We start from the raw sequence: 22,689 nt of genomic DNA, 5'->3' as shown, positions 1-22,689 counted from the left end.
CTCGGAAACTGTGCATTTTCGAAATACAGTTTAAATGGGGCGAATATGGAGCTCCACTAGCTCTATCCGTAGAGGCTTCACTGGTCGTTTAGCTACTTACCGTTTCCGAAAGAAAACATCGTATTTTTATTCACACCTTTATTTATTTTTTCTGCTAGTATAATTTAATGTAGATACCAAACACCCAAAATTTTCGAAGTAACTTCCACATTTAATTTCGACGTTAACAGCTTAAAAATTATTTAGAATCATAATAACAGGCCTCCTAAAAACTCACCGGATTTATAGTAATGATATCCTAAACTTTATTTAGTATTTTTTACAGTGTACAAAATTACATTTTAATTTATTTCGATTAATTAAAAATAATTTCCTGCTAAACAATTAGAGTTATAAATTAATGAAAGAGCATCATTAAACAGTCCAAATGTTACAAACAAAATATACTGTAACGCACCCTCTGTGTGACGCGTATAGAATTAACATTCTCGTACTATTTTAAATTACGTGAATATTACATGAATCACCAGATTGAACGATAATTTTCTATTTCATCTACTGGAACAAACGTTTATGTGACAACACGCAATACTATGGGTTAGTGAGTTTGATTATATTTACATAGCGTGCTTAGATTAACTTTACAAGCACGTTTAACTTGTTCACATGATTTTTTAGGATTGTTTATTAAAGATTTTCAATAACAAGCGATATTTTATAATTTTTACAAATTCTAGAATTAGAGACAAATATATTTAAATTATTGATTTTCAAAAATGAACAAATTGGTGGAAATATTGACCCGCGGAAACATATTTGTTTAAATCCAAAAAAATTAGTTTTAAAAGACTGTATACATAAATGATTATGGATTTTTATATTATTGGCAAACTACGTACTTTTTGTTTGCTATAATTTTTAGACCATATAATCCTAAGCGGCAGCCTAACATGATTTGTTTTCTTAATATCTCCGGTTAGAGAGAAGAAACAAATTTGCGATTTGCGCTGATATTTTGGAAATTTTGAGCTCTATTTAACTGTGCAAAGTGAAATATAGCCTCCTATTTAAATTTTTTATGCAAATGCGCAATATTATATGATGTCAAACAGCGCCCTCTAGCTACCACGAAAAAAATTATGGAAACATAATTTATACTGGAGATCATTAATGAAGAAAAGCGCTTTGAAACGAGCCCTAGTTTGTTTAAATCGGGTAACCTAAACCAGAGTTATCCTTATTTTAATAAAAGCAAGTTTAAACTTCCCCCACCACTTTATTCTATGAGACAGAGCAAAATACTGTATATAAAAAAAAATATAAATCTTTCGATTATTACTATAGCAATATTTAAAATACCTGTTCGCCTGCATATTTTTGAGAAAAACCCTGTTTTCTGATTGGCTATCAGAGAAACAGCGGACATTTTTCGAACTTGATAATAATTTCCAGCGATTTTTCTTGGTCGATTTACTTATTAGAATGTTTTTCCCAAATTTATACGATAAGTAGTTTCTCAGATACAGCCGGCGTCCATTCTTAGTTGGCCACCCTATACAAGAGAGAAATCAGATAACGAACGGACATGATAGGTGTTAAGTAATAGCTTTGAGACCGAGCACTAAGTTATTTTAGTTTGTAATTTTGGTGATTGTGACAAAGAGTGTTATTAAAGATAAAGAGATGTTTCTTCATTATTTAACTAATGTTATAATTTGTTTTTCTGTTGTAATATTCTGTGCTAAAGTTTTTCCTTATTTATTTCACAGAGGGGGAAAATTCACTTAAAACAGTTTTTAAAAAGTGTTTAATCATCTGCTGATGATGTTAACATGGTTATAGCAAAACGCACAACCAGTGAAAAAGTAAAAGCGTTTTGGTGTATTGTGGTGATTTAGTATATGATATCAATTAGGATTGACTTGTATTGTATTTAATTATTTACGGTCACTTCCTGTTTCAGCGGAATTGTCTACTACTTTTGATTTTTAAATGGGTATATGTATATGTATTTTTTTACTTTATTTTATAGAAAATGACATTCTGAATAAAATGACATATCAAATACCAACTTTTGACATTTTCGTTTAAAAAAATGGTATTTAAATTTCAATCTATAGTGCATTGGCTCCGTTCATAACGATAATTTGACTCGAAATACCAAGTGCGTGGTACCATATTATTCGTTCTAAAATGCTTTTTCCAAATATGCTAATGATCCTCGTTTCGTTTAAAAAAAAACTAGGTTATGTTGCAGCTTTTAATCGGCCAGGATATGTTACGAAAAACATTAGACTATCAAATATATTTTCCGAGGCTCCTTGATTAAAAATTAGTGCTTTTAAAGTAGACATGTTTTTTTTATCTGAAAAAATAAAAAAGTTATAGGGTTGAGCCACCTTTAAAAAACACCCGGTATATATTTCAGTTTTCAGAATTCTTCTTGCGTTCTAGCGGCTATTCATTTACTTTCTAGTTGTTCATTTATTCCGTCATCTTTAACTGTTCGGGTCAAATAAATTTTAATCTTTAAATTAGAAAAAAAACTTTTACTGGTAATTGCTTATTTTCAAATATTTTTAAATTAAATAAATTTAAGGAAAAATACTAAAAACACACTTACTTGTTGGTCATGAGTCCAATAAATAGAGGGTGGAGGTTCAGGACTGTGCCTTACCACGCAGGTGAGGTTCATAGTGCTGCCTTGGTTGATGTACATTTCGGGACCACCCAAAAGCATCGTAATTGGTTCTAGAACGATCAAAAATAATATTTAGCTTCTGTATCTATTTGGCAAGTATGTTTTATTGGGGCCTACAGGGTCTGGCGGGAGTGCGGCTTAGCTCCTATAATAAATAACTTAGAAATTCTGTATAGATACCCGACGCACCGTGTATACCCTATATACCAATTACAAATATTTGTCAAGTACACGAGTCGTGAGAATTCGATTTAAGCCTCTTTGAATAAAAAGATTAAGAATACCTAAAAAATTTTGTCAAGCGCGATGGGGACCTAAAATAGCCGGCTTAAATTTCAGTTTATCAGTGTCGTTCTAATTTTCTTGAAACCTTAACAAACATAAAAATGCAGCCTCAATAATTTGTTGTTTTATTTTACGTTGTCAATAAATGTTTATAGTTATTAAAATTATTATAAAAGTATATATTTAAAAAAAATAGATAAGATATAATAATTATTTAATAACACAAACATCAGATACGCTAGTGAAGCACGTAAGTCAAATTGGCGTATCAAAATTATTTTTGACAAATAGTAAATTGAATTGTGAACAGTGAATTGAACAGTGAAAATGCAAGAAAAAATGTATAATTAGTTAATTCTAAGTGAATTTCATAAATGATCGGTTTACTACACGTGTATGTATATTATATAGTCACTTACAAGTGAAAAGTTGCTCCTATTATTTTCCTAGATTTTAGCCCAAGATCTACCGCACGTTACACAACCAGTATATTACAGTATTTTTCGATAAATCGCACTGGTAATTTAAATTCTGAAACAATTTCCTCAGTAAAGACAATAAAATCCACAAAATTTCAGATCAAATTTAAATGTTTCAATTAAGACGTCCAACAGAAACGCCACAAACGCCAAACCTAACCATGAATGAATACATGGATAGTATTTAAATATAATATGTGAATCAGACACCATCAAGTTATGTAATAGTAATGTTTTCTTAATTTTTTATAGTTTTTTGATGGTTCTACAAAGTGAGTCTTAAATAAGTGCAAATATTTTCAGGGCTGGCAAAAAAATCTCGATAAAAGAAACACATTTTCTCTTTAGCGTTTTTCAAATAAGTCCAAAATAACCGAGTTATATTACTTTGAAAATTTAAAAAAAAATGTTTTGCTTAAATTTTGAAAGTCACTGGATCTTTTCTGGGTTTTCTTTCTTGTAAATCTAATTTTACTATATTGCCATATTATTAAGAAAATATGTTTTTTAACTAATATCTGAAAAAAAATCCAAATTTTTTTACGAAAAAAGCCTCATGTAAACCTCGTTTTTCGGGTCAAAATATACTATAGTCTGTCCAACGACAAGATCCTTGACAGTGATAGATGTGTCAGTCATTTTAATTTCAAAGTAGTTTATCTTATTTTACAAAGAAATAAGTTGGTACAACTGGAACCCATAGCAGGAAATTAATATATTTAAAATTTGACTGACAAGTGATATTACTCCAAAATATTGTGAAAAAAAACTGTATAAAACTGAAAAAATGTAATCGAGTTCTTTTATTTAAAAAAACAGTATGTGTTACTACAAAACAAACAAGAACAAAACACCTCATACCAAAAAAAAAATATAAAAAAGAACACATTTCTTACTTTCAAGCTTCAAGAAACTTCCCGCATTTATTATTATATTTATCAATATAACTTATGTACAAATACAAATAGGTATATTCCACAGGAATAAATAAAACAAACTATTTTATTAATAATAACATTTACCCAAATTTACACCTTAAAGGTTGATTAATTAACTTTAATCTTAATTTTTTTAAACCAGTACCTTTTGACATTATTTTTCTGCAGTACTATAATCCATTATTTACCTATCGTGTGATGTCGATATTTTACAGCTACTCCAGTTTTTAGTATAAGTTTAGTACGATCTTTGTGCCGTATGAGAGAGCACTTATCTACGACGAGGTGGTATACAAACTTTATTGATGGTAACTTTATTGGTGTATAAGACTTTCTGCCTGGGCAGCGAGTATTAACTACAAACTATGCTCTGGGTCTACACTTAATTTTCCCTCGAATTTTCCTCCACTCGACATTAAAAGACACAAAACACACGTAATAACACAAATCAAAATGCAACATCTTCCAAAACGCAGGGTATTTGACATAAGTTGACACAGAATTATAACCTATAATTTGGCAAGACTTTGACAAGCCTCAAAAATCTAAAGGCGAGTTCATACGCATCGGCGTCCGTTTGTCGTACATCGTTTCGTCAAACCAATCAAATTGAAATATGATCTGCCATTTTTGAAATAAACCAATAAAACTGGTTAAAAACAAGAGGCGACGCATGGCGGATTTATATTAAAACCCATCCATAGTTAACTTAAAAAATATTAGAAACTTTTTTTAGTAAAATAAATAGATTGGTATGGGACCTCATCTGCTTTTCTTCCATCATCGTCTGTCGAAATCTTACCTGAGAAAAAAAACAGAGTTATACCCCTAAAAATATTTGCACTTATTTAAGACTCACCCTGTATAAACCAGTATTTTTTATATTAGATTTTTTTGTTCTTCTTGCGATCATAATTTTTGAATGACTATACTTAACAAACGTTAAAATATTTATAAACAAGAAGCCAACATTAATTTAACTGATTATGTTCATTTGTAAGCATACTCTACTCTAATTTACAAATGTAAGTTATCATTTTATTTCCAGTAATAGTTTCTTTTTGAAAATATGACCTACTTCCTTCTTCATCATAGTGTAGGCAAATAAATTTACGAAAATTAAGCTTTTAGCAGTGGTGGAAGGATGTTAGGATCCCGTTTCACGTTAATAGAGGTATACAACCATTGTTTATTCTAACATGCCTTCCTGTTTATATACAGACACTTAATAAATTTATTTTGCGAAATTAAAATAGTCGGTCAGGATTTTGAGTGCGTGACAGAGCGCTCTTCCGGGAATTATTAATTAATTTATTTTTTTAAAACTTTTAAATTAACACATAAACTTTTTGACAAAACACTAAAAGTTATTATAAATATTTAATTTAAATATATTTGTATTAATTTAATTAAATCTGAAATTATTTATAAAAACGTGGCTTTGTTGATTACATCATGATTGATATTGATTGATGATACATTGATTTGTTTTGACTCAACGTATACAATAGTAAACAAAAAATATATAAACTAACAGTGGTCCAAACTGTATGGAAAACTGTATGTCCGATTATGGAAACTTAAATTAAAAAAACGGATAAAAATAAGTAAAAAAGTTAAGTATAAATGTATGTTCAAAAATGCTTAGTTTCGGAGATAGAGGGTGTAGACGTTTCTTTTTTATTACTAGGTCTGGGAGTTTTTTGGCATGAGAAAATTAAGTTTGATGTCAATATGATTCCTATTTGTAGAGGGCCCCACCTACATTTTTTAACTGGTTTGAAGACTAATAAATAACTTTTCGTTTGTACCTGTATAAAACTACCGTGTCAAAAATCTCCATTTACATTTTTTTATATATTTTTTATTTAAAAAAAGTATCTTGGTAAAAATCGGTTCTCGAGATATTAGGAATCTAAATAATCAATACCTGTCATATCATTGACATAAATTAAACATGTTGAATAAATAGTTATTAGACTGAAATCATAAATTTGATATGTTTTTGTTCCAAAAGTTCAACAGAAACTGTTTCATTATAATTTTTTCGAAGAAAAATTTAAGATCAATTTAAAAAAAAAGTACCCAAATTTATAATTTAATGATTTCAATCAAATAAACTTAACATGTTTATTTTTGGTCAATAATAACATATACCGGGTGCGTCTCAAAAGTGGCTCAACCCTATAACTTTTTTATTTTTTCAGATAAATAAACGAGATTTTGGTATGTTAGTATATGACATAAGTTAGGATTGATTGACGTTATAAACTGTTTTCGGTCACTTCGTGTTTCACCGGAAATGACTACAACTTTTGATTTTTAAATGGCACTTCCGGTATATTTTTACTTTATTCGATAGAAAATGACATTCTGAATAGAATGACATATCATATGTCAACTTTTGACATTTAAGTTTAAAAATAAATCGCATTTTAAATTTCAATCTAGAATGTCGTATGTCTTAAAAACACTAATTTTTAATCAAGGAACCTTGGAAAAATAGATTTGATCGTCTAATGTTTTACGTGTCTTGTCCTAGCCGGTTAAAAGATGGCCAAATCGTTTTTTTTAATCATACCTCAATTTTTTCACAGGGATCAAGGGTGGCTCATTAGCATATTTGGAAAAAGCATTTTTTTACGAATAATTTGATACTATACACTTGGTATTTCGAGTCAAATTGTCGTTATCGCAAATAAACCATATTCGAAAATATCAAAAGTTGACATATGATATGTCATTCTATTCAAAGTGTCATTTTCTATCGAATAAAGTAAGAAAATACCTCGAGTGTCATTTAAAATTCAAAAGGTAGTCATTTCCGGTGAAACAGGAAGTGACCGAAAATAATTGAATACGTCAATCAATCCTAATTTATGTCATATACTAACATACCCAATCTCGTTTTTTTATTTGAATAAATAAAACAAGTTATAGGGGTGAGCCACTTTTGAGACGCACCCGGTATAATATATAATATTGACTATTTTCATTCTAAATATCTTAAGAACGGTTGCTCGTAGCGATTTTTACCAAGAGATCTTTTTTACGTAAATGTATATTTTTTTACTCAGTGGTTTTATACAGGTACGGACAAAAGATTATTAGTCTTCAAACCAGTTAAAAATATGTTGGTGGTGCCCTCTGCAAGTAGGAGTCATGTTGACATCAAATTCAATTTTTTTTTATTTTTGTGAATTGTTTTTGATAATTTATGGTAACCAAGATATTGTTACGTTTTTCGTCGGTTTTAAGGTCATCCGAGGGCGGGTCATATTGTGAGGTTAGGTCGAGTCCACACCGGCTCGCAACAATAAGATTCGTCCTGTATTTTAGAAAATAAGGCTATGACAAATATGTTATTAGCGTCTTCAGTTTCATCAAAAAAATTAACACCCCATAAAACACACGAAAATGGAACACCCTATACAGCACAGTTTGTTAGTTTATATTTGTCTGATATTTGTCTAATTTATATTTGATCTTTCACCATATTGCATTGTATCAATTTTCAGTGACGATATATTATAGAGAATAAGTAGGTAACTACAATAAATTACCTGCTATTTCACTAAAGCTTTCCAAATACCAATTCGACGAAAGTTCTGACATAGTTACACAAAATCTCAACTTCACGAGAACACAATCAAGGGAATTGGAAAAGTAATTATGGTTTTGTTACGTTTAATATCAAAAACTAATGAGAGAAGTTGTAATCCTACTCTCGCAAAAGATCGATATCGCTGTTCAAAATTGAATTGAGAATTGAAAATCTACAATTAAGCGAAGCCCAGAGGAAATGCTTGAATTTAAATCTGAAGTTACATTGCTATGCTAATTTGCTGTGGTAAATATGAGAGCCGAGTATAGATAATAATGAGGGCGAAATAACTATAGAATGGCAGCTCAAATTTGTTAGTCAAGATGTTTACTATAAAATAAGTTTAATATTGTATTTTGTTGGGAGTAGGTTTAAGGAAAATAATGTTTTAAAAAAAATCATATACTCATTTCTTATTAATTTTCTAAATCAGCAATTTCTTTACTTTGGTTTCTGATTCCAATAGCGCCGTCAGACAATTGACTGACTATCTGGCCATATATATGCCAAATATCTATGTTGCTGTTGCTTAGGATATGATTTTCGTACATATAGTTCATATCAAATAAACTTAAGTCACGTGATTAAGCTTGACAGGCACAGAGTTACCCCCCTTTTACATATTATTTTCTTTTAATCAAAATTTTTTAAGAAAAAAAATACATTAATTATAAATACCAGGTGCGTCTCGCAAGTGGATCACCCCTATAACTTTGTTACTTTTCTTTAGATAAAAAACGAGATTTTGTATGTCAGTATATGACATAAATTAGAATTGATTGACGTATTAAATTGTTTTTGATCACTTCCTGTTTCACCGGAACTGACTACAACTTTTGATTTTTAAATGGCAACTCCGGTATATTTTTACTTTATTCGATAGAAAATGACACTCTGAATAATAGAATGACATATCACATGTCAACTTTTGACATTTTCGCTTAAAACAAAATTATATTTTAAATTTCAATCTAGAGTGCCATGAATGTGTTAAAAACACATTTTTAATCAAGGATGCTTGGAAAAAGTAGATTTGATCATCTAATGAATTTCGTGTCTAATCGGAGCCCATTATAAGATGGTCAAATCGTATTTTTAATCATATCTCAGTTTTTCATTCTCAATCGTTTTCAAATGGAACAAGAGTGGCTTATTAGCATATTTGGAAAAGCAACTTTTTACAAATAATTTGGTACTACACCCTTGGTATTTCGAGTCAAATTGTCATTATCAACCGCATATTACAATTTCAAATAAACCATATGCAAAAATGTCAAAAATCGACATATGGTATTGTATTCAGAGTGTCATTTTCTATGGAATAATGTAAAAATATACCGGGGGTGTCATTTAAAAATCAAAAGTTGTAATAATTTCCGGTGAAACAGGAAGTGACTAAAAACAATTGAATACGTCAATCCATCCTAATTTATGTTATATAGTAACATACCAAATCTTGATTTTTTATCTGAAAAATTCAAAAAGTTGTAGGGGTGAGCCACTTTTGAGACGCACCCGGTATATAAACAGTTATTATTTACATGAACAAATCTCACCTCCTTAACAGCACTTAAAGGGCATAAATACCGGCCATTACTACCGCTTTACCGTTCAATATATTCTAATAAGGTTGTGATGAGTTTTTTGCAATAGCTTTTAAGCTATATCTTGTACAGTTCGCACTAAAAAAGGTTCTAAACAGAACAATGTTCGACTGCTAGGTCTGCTAATAAAAAGTTTTAAGCTTAAACTATCACAGTACAATTCATTAAACCAAAAACTCGTAATACAAAACTAAAGTGTCATAACGAATGACAACGCCAGGAAATAAATAAATAAACGTGGCAACTTGACATTTTTTACAGCAGAGCAGAGCTACCATCTGAATCCACAGCGGGAAATTTAAATTCCATGAACTAAATATCGGTTATTTTATAACTTATCAAAAAAGTAAAATCTGAGCCCTATAGAGATTTTTACGTAGAACTCAGTGGCGTAACTGGATTTTCGATCTAAATTCTTGAAATATGACCCAAATTTATGTTTTTTTTTAATAGAATATCCTGTATGCAGTTTATTAAGAAATCACAACGGAAACCCAAAATTACCTGATTAAATTAAATGAAATAAAATAATAATACTCTATTAAGCTAGCTTGATTTATGTTAAAAAGTTAAATAACGCATTTTTAGCCGACCATACCAAAAGGTATGGTCGTATAGGCTATTAAGATCGCCAAAAAAAAGTTTTTTTAATTTCACTCAAAATGAGTAATTTGGGTCATAAATGACCTAAATATAAAATATTTTCATGGTGTCCGTCTGCCCGTCTGTCCGTCTGTCCGTCTGTCCGTCTGTCCGTCTGTCCGTCTGTCCGTCTGTCCGTCTGTCCGTCTGTCCGTCTGTCCGTCTGTCCGTCTGTCCGTCTGTCCGTCTGTCCGTCTGTCCGTCTGTCCGTCTGTCCGTCTGTCCGTCTGTCTGTCCGTCTGTCCGTCTGTCCGTCTGTCCGTCTTCCGTCTGTCCGTCTGTCCGTCTGTCCGTCTGTCCGTCTGTCCGTCTGTCCGTCTGTCCGTCTGTCCGTCTGTCCGTCTGTCCGTCTGTCCGTCTGTCCGTCTGTCCGTCTGTCCGTCTGTCCGTCTGTCCGTCTGTCCGCCTGTCCGTCTGTCCATCTGTCCGTCTAAACTGTCCCGCTAAACCGATTTTAACCAAATTTGGCACAAAAATACTATGGCATCCGAAAATCTGGCCATTAGTTTTTGGTGGGGGTGGGGGGTTGGTAAGGGGGTATGGGAGGGTGTTAAAAATTTTAAAAAATCGTAACTCCAAAATTACAGTAGCTATAATATTTGCAACAAAATTTGTAATAACATCAAAATCAGTCACAGTCGCAGTTTTTGAGATATTCCGTGTTTCCGAAGTCCGTTTTTGAGAAAATCCGTGTGGAGAACTCCAAACTCCCATCGGACGGGACCCCAGGTGGCGGATAGGGGAAATAACCGCGGACCAAAATTGGAAAAATTCCTTTACTTTGAAACTAAAAAAACTGCCTACCAACTTTTTATTAACATATTTTAGTATGAGCGGCTATACGTGCCTCCCGGCGCCAATTTTTTATCTTATTTATGACAATAAGCATATATAATATATAAGTATATTTTTAGAAAGCTCATAAACAAAATAAAATTATTAAATAAAATACAGGATGTCCCATTTAACAAAATATAAGTTCATGCCATATGTCGAAAATTACACCTTCTAGCAAAAAGTTATTTACGTCAATGGATTTTACGTGCAAAACTCTACGGAATTCAGTTTTCACCTTTTCGATATAGGGTAACCGAGATACGAGGGTAGTCGTAAAGTGCAAAATTTTCAAATTCGCCCTGTATTTTAGGAACTAAAATGGCTCGGACAAATCTGTATGTAGCATGTTTAGTTTTATAAAAAGTAAAACAATGACGTGGAAATCGCATCTTTGTATCTTTACATAAAAACGAGAACTTATATACTTACTGTCATTACTGAAGAGTATTTGACAGATGGTGGTTTTCTTTCATGAGCTTTTAATATATTTTATCTTATATTTATAAACAAGAAACCCAAAAACAAAAACAAACAAACAAACTTTTAAACCCTTCGCACACAAAAAAAACCGAACGACCCTAGCGGCCCTAAAACTTTGTCCTGAAGGTTGGAAAAGTTTTCTCGATTTCCGATTCAATTAGTTTATTTAATCAATGCCTGGAAAGTTGCAGAGGTGAGTTTTTCATCAGAAACCGACACGGGAGTGGCTAGAGTAAGGAAATTTACGGTCTCGGATGGAAATTAGTTGGTTGATGAGGAAAAACAGTCTTGGAAAACGGATTTCAATTACAATTTTCATAGTGTTTCTTATATTTTCCATTAATTTGTGATCGAAATTGAATAGAAAATTAATTTTAATTTGCTATTTTTGTAGGTTTCTTATTTCCTAGCAATTTAGTTAATTATGCGGGATTTTTATTAACAACTATAATTTTTGAGAGTATACTTCATTTTAACGCATCAAAGAAATCTTGTGATTTAATGAAAACTCTTTGTTAGTCCTGGGTAAAGTTTCACAGGTTTTACTTTACTTAGTTTATTTTGACGTCGTTTTGTCGACTTAGTTACAACTTTCTAATTAATGTTTCTGAACTGTTTATTTTACAGAAACTGAAAGAATTTGGGACATCCATTGTCTTTATTGGTTTTACTTACACAACGTTTCGGTCAGAACTATCACTGACCGTTATCAAGTATAAACACCGTTATCAAGTATAAACACCGTTATCAAGTACTAACCTTGTTCTTCTTCTACTACTTATTTGAAAACTAGTCGAGCTGTTAATTTTAAGGTTGCCTCTGTAGGAGTTCTTGGGAGATGGACTGCCAACTGTCTTTCCATCCTTTTGGAGGTCTTCCCGGCTGTCTCTTACCCATGGGCTTCTCTTCAAGAGCTATGCTATGAGTGTGCAAACCATTGTCTTTTTCTTTGCCTACCCAATCTCATTACGTTGTGTATTCCACATTGTTGTCTGATATTTTTGTTTCTAATTCTGTCATTTCTAGTCTTCCCCATTATAGTTGTTGATTCTTCCTTTCAGCAACTTTTGTTTTTTCAGAACTTTTAAGATGCTTTTGGTTTTGTTTGTTTCCTCTCGGATTTCTATGCCATATGACATTATTGGTCTGTGGTAGGTCTTATAAATTTTAATTTTGCTCTCTGTTCGCATGAAGGGGTTTGTCCACACTATTTGCCTAAAACATCCTGACATGGCCGTTGCTCGGTTTATTTGGCTTCTCAAATATTTCTCTGGACCATGATAGTACGACATATCTATTCCTAGGTATCTAAACTGTGATACTTGCTCAATAATTTTGTTTTCTACTACCAGTTTGCATCTTACCGGAACTTTAGAGAAAGTTAAGCCGTTTAGTTTTTTTCTATTATCATTTCTGTAATCATATTTAATTCTCGGCTTACTTGATAGAATTTATACAGCTGTCTCTGCATATCGTCCTCTGAACTCCAAACCAATTTTACTCTACAATCTTTAATTGAAACGTGGTAATTCAAAAGCGTCTAACAGCGCTTTCAGATGGAGCGGACCGTCCGCGACGGACCGTCCGTCGTGTTTTTTCAAGATAGCCGTCGGACGAACTCCGTCGGACGGAGCATACGCGCCCATTTGAAATTGTTCATATAAACTCATGGTACTTGCTCGAAGTCGCGGGCGCTCCGTCGCGGACGGTCCGCTCCATCTAAAAGCGCTGTAACAGCATTTTCACATGCGACGGACCATCCGCGACGGACCGTCCGTCGTGTTTTTTCAAGATAGCCGTTGAACAAACTCCGTCGGACGAAGCATACGCGCCCATGTGAAATTGTTCATATAAACTCATGGTACTTACTCGAGGTCACGGACGCTCCGTCGCGGACGGTCCGTCGCATGTGAAAGCGCTGTAAGTACCAAAAAGTTATTTTTGAGTTATTAAGGTTTTTGTTTTGGTTTGGTGAAATTGTTGTTTTGGTTTGGTGAAAACCAAACCAAACGAAACCAAAAACAAGTATATTGCGGTGAAAAGTACTTTAATAATCAGTATTAAGTGTTTGAAGCATAAAACATTTTAAAAAACTTTAAAAAGTAGAAACGTTTTGTTACAAAAAATACCAAATTCATAAAACAAAGAAACAGTCTAAGTTCAAAATTAACATAGATTCAAAAGCGTCTATGTTCCAACTAAACATACATCCAAAAAAATAAAACTGAACACAAACGTAGATTAAGTTGCTACTTATTTTGATTTCTTGGTATCATCAATCAAAGTTTTCCAATAACTTAAATATTTTAAAGGTATACAGGGTGTCTCAGATTTTAATCGGGAAAATTTAATAGACGATAGAACTTGCAAAAATAAAACAAAGAGTTCATATGAACTTGTAAGATTTAAAGCTTCCTTTTCGAGATACAGGGTACCATTAGAATACCCATTATAACATTAATTACCAATTAGAATTTAATTTTTTTCGCAAGAAGTAAGCAAGATAGACAAAAAAGTCAAGAGACAAAAAAATAATATTTTTAATTACTAAATCCAAAAATAATATTAAACTTCTAAAAAAGCAGTGGCGTGCTATTTTTTCCTTTAAAATAATTTAACAGTGATGCCCCACCGCCGCCCCTGGCCATTAAACTTAAATCTAATTACATCAAATTAACTTCCATAGCAAGTATTATAAACGGGTCAAGATATATCCAAATCGATTAAATAGTTTTTCACTTATCTTATTTTTTTTCTTTTTTAAGTAACTTTAACACCCTGTATCTCGAAAAGGAAGCTTTAAATCTTACAAGTTGATATGAAATTTTTGTTTTATTTTTGCAAGTTCTATCGTCTATTAAATTTTCCCGATTAAAATCTGAGACACCCTGTATAGTCTAGCATATCTTCAGCAGAATTTCGATTCTTGCATTCTAGGAGAGGGAGATTTCCTAAAATATCCTGTATCCTTTTTCCCTGCTTGAAAACATTACAGTCCATGCTTCCAGCTCACTGAAAGATTTCTTAATTTTCACCATCTTTGGATTTTCCTTATTAACCATAATCCAGGAAACCTGAGATATTTTTAACTTCGTTGTGTTCAGCATTTCGTCGGCAAGTTTCTTAATATCTTAACAGTCCTCAGATTGTATCGTAAAAGCTTTAAAAGGATTCTTGTGACATGCATTCTTTATCGTATCTTTTATATTATCAGGTGTGAAAGATTTTGTTACTCTTTTTCGCTTTTCGATTTGAGCGAAGTCACGATCACAAGGGAGGTATGTGTGACCAGAAACTAAGAAATTTTGTTCAACTTGCTCATATACTACCATAGCCACCAAATATATTAACAACAAGAGCATTATTTTATTTTTATTTTGACCAATGCCATATTGTCAGTCCATATAATCAACTTTTTAGAAAAAAACTCATTACAGCAATGTGTAACGAATTGGCACTTAGACGGTCTTTCCCTATAATTGCCTACTCAACTTGGACGCCGCGCTATCTTTTAGCCGAGTTTTTAACGTTAAGATACCAGTATGACACTTAGACTGTTTTGTACGTTATTGGCCTTATATGAGGCCACTACAGACGGACGTTTTTGTACGCGTTTATGTACGCGCGTTCAAAAACGTGCATACAAAAACGTCAATGTGTATGCTCAGAAACGTCACGTTTTTGAATGCACATTCGTTTTGAACGACGCTCATGATTTCTGTCGACGACAGAAATTTTGTACGTGCACGCAGGATTTTCTTGCCCCAAGTCTCAACGTGTGGATGTGAACTGTGCGTCGCACAACAGTAGCGTCGATTGGTCCCACAAGCTGCAGCGTTCTGTTGATTTGACTTTGCTAATAATTTCTTAGTAGAAATGTATTGTAGAACACTATCCAGTAAATTCCTGCGGGAATTTATTGAATTGTACAGAGAAATGCCCTGTCTTTGGCCAGTAAAATTCAAACAATATTTAGATAAAACTAAAAAAACGAGGCTTACGCGAAGTTGGTTAGGAAGCTACAAGTTGTTCAGCCAAATGCGCCTAAGGCTTCAGTTATAACTAAACTTCACATTCTTCAGGGAGGATTTGGGAGAACTTGGAGGAAGGGAACATAAAAAGGTTGTTGACTTCAAGAGATCTAGTTCGGGAGCGGATGAAGTATATGTTCCTTCACTTTGGGACTATGACCAAACCTTTGGCGTTGAAGAAGCCACTCTTTACACCACATACGGCGCGGTTAGGAAGTTTATTTATTTAGATTAGGTTAGTCTGAAGCACAGCAGTGCACGCCACTGCTGTCAATGCCAACTTAACCACTTCCTTGGACATCGCTAAAACACTGTGGTTTTTTAGATTTTGTATGTGCATCTATATGCAGTGCTAGTACACGTTTTTGTGTCCACGTTTTTGAACGCGCGTACATAAACGCGTACAAAAATGTCCGTCTGTAGGGGCCTATAGATTACAAAATTAATGAAATTTTAAATTCGATCAACTTGTCACTTAGACGCTTTTGAATTTCCACGCTTCAATTTTTGTTAAATTAACAGCAGATATATCACACAGCCACCCTAGATTTTTTCAAATAATAAAGATCTACTGATGCAAAATTATAAAAACTAAAATTTCTAGGAAAATCTTTATCTGAGGGGTAGGCAACCTTAATAATATTTTGAAGATACTATGTAAATTCCCCACTGAACACCGGAAAAATATACTGGATGTACCATTTAAAATAAAGGAGTAACTCGCTTTTAAAAGTGACTAATGTTCCTTATTAATTTTGTCCCACCCTGTATAACTTTTTGGGTCAAATTTCAATTTGATTTAGCATATAATGGTTACTCTAATTAAATATCAGGCTATGCAAGGTCAACTAAAATTTAGGCAGCTGTCATCGAAATTTAAAATTTACTCTTCATTTTCACAAAATGTGAAATATGTCAAAATCATTAGATTTTAGGTATATGATGCTTCTTTAATAAAACTCACCTTTATTTTTTTCCTAGAATCCGCTAAAATCAATTAATCTATAGGGTGTTACATTAGAAAAACTTTTTTTGGAGACACCTGTATAATTCTATATATTTTTATAAAATGCTTTCAGTTAACCTACATACACTGCCAAAATTTCATTTCGATATAAACTACCGTTCTCCTTGGAGCTTCTGCGGCGTATGAGAGGCGCCACCTTGTACAGGGTGATTTTGAAAATTTTACAATTTTGGACTGTTCATATCTTAATTGTCCGAAAACTCATTAAAATGGTAAAAACCTATTCTTATCGAAATTTTTACACGGAATCCAGTGGCTTTTTCTTAATATTTTTTTCTTTATGTAATGTTGACCAATGTTGAAGAGTTTGTTTAGTTGGAACACCTTGTATATTTTCCAAGACACTAATATATAACTCTATCTGTAACCAAAAAATAGGACAACCAGATCAGTCTGTACATCATCGACATGGATTCATGTAATTGAGTAATGGACAGGGGACGCTTAATTGTAGAGCATGAATTAAATATTGGCTCCCAACAGGGAATTGAAAAAAACCTCCATTAAAAAAACGCTTTAATGGAGAAAAGTCGAAAATGTTCGAGGCTTAAGTCGTAATTTTCCAACAAATTTTACTTTGTACTCTTTCAGTTTTAAAAAATCCCTTTGTCATTATTTTTTTAATCACTTTTCTCGCGAGATATTAATTGGTTTCAATTTTTTTTGTTTTGCTTCTGATATCGGTTTTACAGATCAAATTTCCTTTTTTAAAAATACCTATAAATCCATATAGGGGGTTTTATTCAAAAAATTGATCCTTTATACTTGAAAATATATTAGCTAAATTACCTCAAGTAATACATATATTATATAATTATATAAGAGTTTCTTGAATTGAACTGCTGATATAGAAATTAATTCCACACTGTGTTTGTCATAATGTGGATCGACCTGCTCTCACTACCGGTTTTGGTGCCCTATTCCATCATCAGGTGAGCTTGGGTCGATTCCACAAAGTGACAAACACAGCGCAGAGTATCTAAAGACGACTTGTCGTAAAGCAGCGGTGAGATATTAAGTCCCGCATCGCGAGATAGCGGCCTGCGTGCAATGGTAGTACTTTCGTACCACCGAGGCATATCGATAGTAAATAAAGGCTTTATTCGGCTAGCCCAAATTATATAATGGAAAAATATTTCTTGCAGATTTTAGGTATACAGGGTTGTTCACCACATACGACACGGAATACTGTAGCTAAACGATTAGATTTTTACAAATTGTAAGTTTTGGGTTCGTTGAAGGTGTATTAGAGCTACAATTTACAAATATTTTTACAAGATACAGAGTGTCCCAAATAAGTAAAAAATATTATAGTTGTATTTTTTTAAATGGAACACCTTGTATATTATTCTATTTTTAGATTCTACGATTGAAATAAAGGTAAAAATTTGATTAAGGTTTATCACACTTAAACCTTACCGTTTTTGAAATATTTTCAATTTTATGAAATTGCAGTAAAAAAATTAAGGCTTTATTTCTCCAAGGGTATCAAAGTTTTTAATACTAAATATTTACTGAAGATTATTTATTGATCAGATATTGTGTTGCAATAATAAAAATTTTACTACCTTATACAGAGTGTCCAAAAATTTATATTAAATAATTACTAACTTTAAACGGCAATAACTTGTTTAATTTAAATGGAACACCCTATATATTTTACGTGAATCAGATGCACAATGTAAGTGTCTATCAAATTGTATTGTTCCATTTTTTACCCATCTCTTCAAGTTTTCATAAAAAATGCATTTTCTTATAATTTAGACCTCATTTATCACTATATCCATGGAATATTGACATTTTAGCTATGCGGTGTTTTCTTTAAAATACACCTTTGTTTGTTTTGTATTAACACATACTGTATTTTTTTGGAATAAAATAACTCGATTAGATTTTTTCAGTTTTATACTTTTTTTTTGAAGTGAAACTTCTTTACGCGCGATGCGAGTAGAAAAATGGTATCGATCTGGCAGCGTCGTAACTCGTGTCACCTCGTGTCCTATGTGAACTAGAATGCTGAAACCGGGAATCTTTCCATGATACTTTGACGACGTTTCATGCACTGCGAAACCCCATCATCAATGAATAAAATCAAAAAATTGTCCGATTTAAATGAAATTTGCTACGTCGATAGATTGGACCAAGGCCAATTTGACCGTCTACGACAAGTGTCACTGTGACAGTTAGTTTTGAGGTAAGAAACGTCAAAAGTTGATGTCGTCCGATTGCGACCAAATTTGGAGGGCAGTAAATGTGAGCGACGATGCACACGGTCCAACCGAACCCTGCAAAGTTGGATACGACGTTTCGTTTCAGGGTGAGACTTCTTCATCAGGGTGAGACTAACAATTCGATATTAACGAAAAATAGAGGACGATTTCGGCAGAATTGGGGATCGGCTACAGGATGACGCCCTCGACGACCGATGCCCCTAAATGGACAAAATCATCTGGATTTTTCTTAATTATGGGTCGATTGGAAACAAACTGGGCACGATAGAGGTACCCGAATGGAGTCCTCAGACGGACAGACAGACAGACAAAAGTAAGAAGAAGTTTCACATAAAATATGAGAACAAGTTATCACTTATCACTCAAATTTTAAATATATTAATTTCCTGCTATGCGTTCCAATTGTCCCAACTTATTTCTTTGTAAAATAAAAAAACTACTTTGAAATTAAAATGACAGACACATCTATCACTGTCGTTGAACAGACTATACCAACATTTATTGACAATGTAAAATAAACCAACAAAATATTGAATCTACCGTACATCATATTTTTACACGTTTTGAATAAAGTTAGAAAGGCTCTGATAAACAGGAATGTAAGTCGACCATTTTAGGACCCCGTTGCGTTCGATCAAAGATTTTTAATATGCTCCTCCCTTAATCTTTTTATTCAAAGTGAAAGATAGATACATTTCTTACCTTAACGAGAAACCAGTAATTTTTCTCGATTATATACCCGCATCTTTTTTCTGATAAGGAACAGTAATATTAGGGAATCCTCCATGCATCTCCTTCTCCTAACCCTACACCTCCACGGGAAGGGGGGACCCCTAAACCGATTAGGAGAGACGCTCACGTTTAATATTGGGCCCATTCGTCTACAGGTCCGGACTTAAGTCGTGGGCTCGTTACTTTTTGACAAAATTAAGGTGATTTATGTACGTTGCCAGAGGATATAAGCCTTTGGCGCTGACGTTTTTCCATTTAGATGCAAATGACAGGTAATCCCGTCCTGGCGAAAGACGAAAAGCCCCCTGATACGGTCCTGGCAAGGGCGTAATTGGAGTGGGCGGCTCGGGAGGTAGGGTTTTTGCGAGTAAATTGACAGTGAGTGTCGTCTGTATTAAATAATTAGTTTTTCAATATTATTATGCGGTTTAAAACAGAGAGGTATCTTAACTTTCTTGTTTGATTCGCCCAAATAAATGTTTTATTTACTAATTGATGTGTCGTTCAGATTTCGATTGCATGTGCTAATTTTTGAATAAAGACGAAGGAATTATGCTAATCGATTTCATGACCTCCCATCATAGATAAAAGAAACAATAGGGATAATGTAAATACTATTTGGGCGCTATTCTTCCGGGTCGTTTTACAAAGCCTTCGGATAATTTCGGCTTTTTCCGGAATTATGTCGCCTAATATTAATTATTCAAATTTATTATTATTTTCTTTTAATTTTTTAAGTAAAATACAGTGTGTTGCATATAAGAAATTTTATTTTATATAAGGACTTTATATCGGTAACCTACGTTATGCCACGATCCACGATGGTTTTTGCAGTTCACAGTTCACACAGCTTTTTAAGTTTTTAATATCACTTTTTCACAATTATCGCGGGTTAGATTAAATAAATTTTAAATTAAACTCACTAGATAGCGATAATTACTTTGAAAATGGACGCTTTAAACACTTTTCGGCACTTTTTCGGTTTAAATTTTAATTTAAATAAAACATGGCAAACCGATTTTTTGGCACATTATTTACTTCAAGTCTTCACATTTAAATTTGTTTTGAAATTTTGCGAATTTATTTGTCCCAAGCCAACTAGACGCTTTTTTTTTCGACCATACTGTATAATAGATAATAAAATTCACTTAGAATTAAGTATCATACCGGGTGCCTCTCAAAAGTGGCTTATATCTATAACTTTTTTATTTTTTCAGATAAAAAATCGAGATTTGGTATGTTAGTATATGACATAAATTAGGATTGATTGGCCTATTCAATTAATTGTTGTCAGTCACTTCCTGTTTCACCGGAAATAACTACAAGTTTTGATTTTTAAATTACACCCTCTGTATTTTTTAGCTTTATTCGATAGAAAATTGCACTCTAAATACAATGACATATTATATGTCAACTTTTGACATTCTCGCATATGGTTTATTTGAAATTATAACATGCGGCTCATAACGACAATTTCACTCGAAATACCAAGTATGTGGTACCATTATTCATAAAAATATTTTTTTCCAAAAATGCTAATGAGCCACCCTTGTTCCATTTGAAAAAATTGAGACATCATTATAAAAATGATATGGGCATCTTTTAACCGGCCAGCGGGGACAAGACATGAAAAACATTGGATGATCAAATATATTTTCCAAGGCTCCTTGATTAAAAAATAGTGTACACAGCCATGGCACTCTAGATTGCAATTTTTAATACGATTTGTTTTAAGCGAAAATGTAAAAGTTGACATATAATATGTTATTTTCTTCAGAGTGTCATTTTCTGTCGAATAAGGGACACATATACCGAGAATGCCATTTAAAAATCAAAAGTTGAAGTAATTTCCAGTGAAACAGGAAGAACCAAAACAATAATTGATTACGTCAATCAATCCTAATTTATCCTAACATACCAAATCTCGTTTTTTTATCTGCAAAAATAATAAAGTTATAGGGGTCAGCTACTTTTTGGACGCACCCGGTATATAGGTATGTACTTTTATTTATTACTTGTAAAAAATAGTTAGGATGTGTCAATTTTACTTAGTATTTCAATCGCGTATCTGGAATTTTTGTTATTAGATAATTATTATTATAACTATATTATAGAAATATATTTTTTAGCAACGAAGACAACATAAAACAAAACCAACACATTTTTGCGTCATCCTCACATTATATCCCCTTTACATGTTTTAAATAAAATAAAAACGACACTGTTAGCCAGAATTTAAGTCTTCCATATTAACCCCCCATCGCGCTCCTTTCTGTCATACATTAGCTTTTTATTCAAAGGTGTCAGTTAAAAAGAAATAGATAAATCACTTACCTACAACAGAAAGATACATAGAATGACCTATAGGAGGTGTTGTACCCACTTGGCATTCATATATTCCTGCATCTCTTTTCTGTGGGTACCTCACCAGTAAGGTCCAGTCTTCTGTCTGAGGGTTATGAAGAGCTGAGAATCTTTGATCTGAGGTATATGTAAATCTGTTCACTGTGAGGAGGTGTAGGTCTCTATGTCTAATCCATGACACCTGGAAAGAAAATTAAGTTACTGTAGAAAATATGAAATAGTAATCACCAATAGCAAAATAAAACACTAGTGCGTTATTTTGCTGTTGTAGCACCAAAAGTTCCAACCCTCAACAGTAACCAATAGCATGTGGATTTTTTACATAATAATGTGATTTTTTCAATTAAGGGTACTAGAATTTGTAATATTCATTGGTTTAATAATATTCTTCTACAAAAAATGGGGCTTTAAAAGTGTACCATACAAAGACATTATAAATAGAGACCGAACATCTCATTCATAAATACTCGTTGGTAGTGTATCAAACATTCCAATGTGTCAAACAAGGACAGAAGAGACAGAGAAGTCTAAAATTTCCGACCCCGGCAACTAGGCTCATTTGGATTGTTTTAATGGCCAGTGGCGTATCGTTTTTTGGAACGAATTTAATTAGTAAAGTAAAAGTAAAGTAATTAGTAAAATGTTTACTCCATATTAATATACTACATTAACACTTTTTCGTCAGGTAAGTTTTGTTATAAGGTCTAATATAATAATATAATTAATATCCCACA

The 22,689-nt window shown here is 32.6% G+C and overlaps 1 protein-coding gene across 1 annotated transcript in view; it reads right to left on the bottom strand.

Annotated features, from left to right (window-relative positions):
* LOC115875801 (Down syndrome cell adhesion molecule-like protein 1 homolog) overlaps positions 1 to 22,689 on the bottom strand; it is a 266,822-nt gene that overhangs the window by 102,100 nt on the left and 142,033 nt on the right. The window contains exons 3-4 of the mRNA XM_030891311.1: positions 21,926 to 22,136; positions 2,624 to 2,751 (exon numbers count right to left, since the gene is read on the bottom strand). Of these exons, the coding sequence (XP_030747171.1) occupies positions 2,624 to 2,751; positions 21,926 to 22,136 (339 nt within the window). The remainder of the gene's footprint in view (positions 1 to 2,623; positions 2,752 to 21,925; positions 22,137 to 22,689) is intronic.

This window comes from Sitophilus oryzae, unplaced genomic scaffold, assembly GCF_002938485.1.
Source record: "Sitophilus oryzae breed Bouriz unplaced genomic scaffold, Soryzae_2.0 scaffold_1396_pilon_pilon, whole genome shotgun sequence".
Lineage (NCBI taxonomy): Eukaryota > Metazoa > Arthropoda > Insecta > Coleoptera > Curculionidae > Sitophilus > Sitophilus oryzae.
The sequence above is the reverse complement of the archived record's forward strand: the minus strand, read 5'-3'. Positions and strand labels throughout refer to the sequence as shown.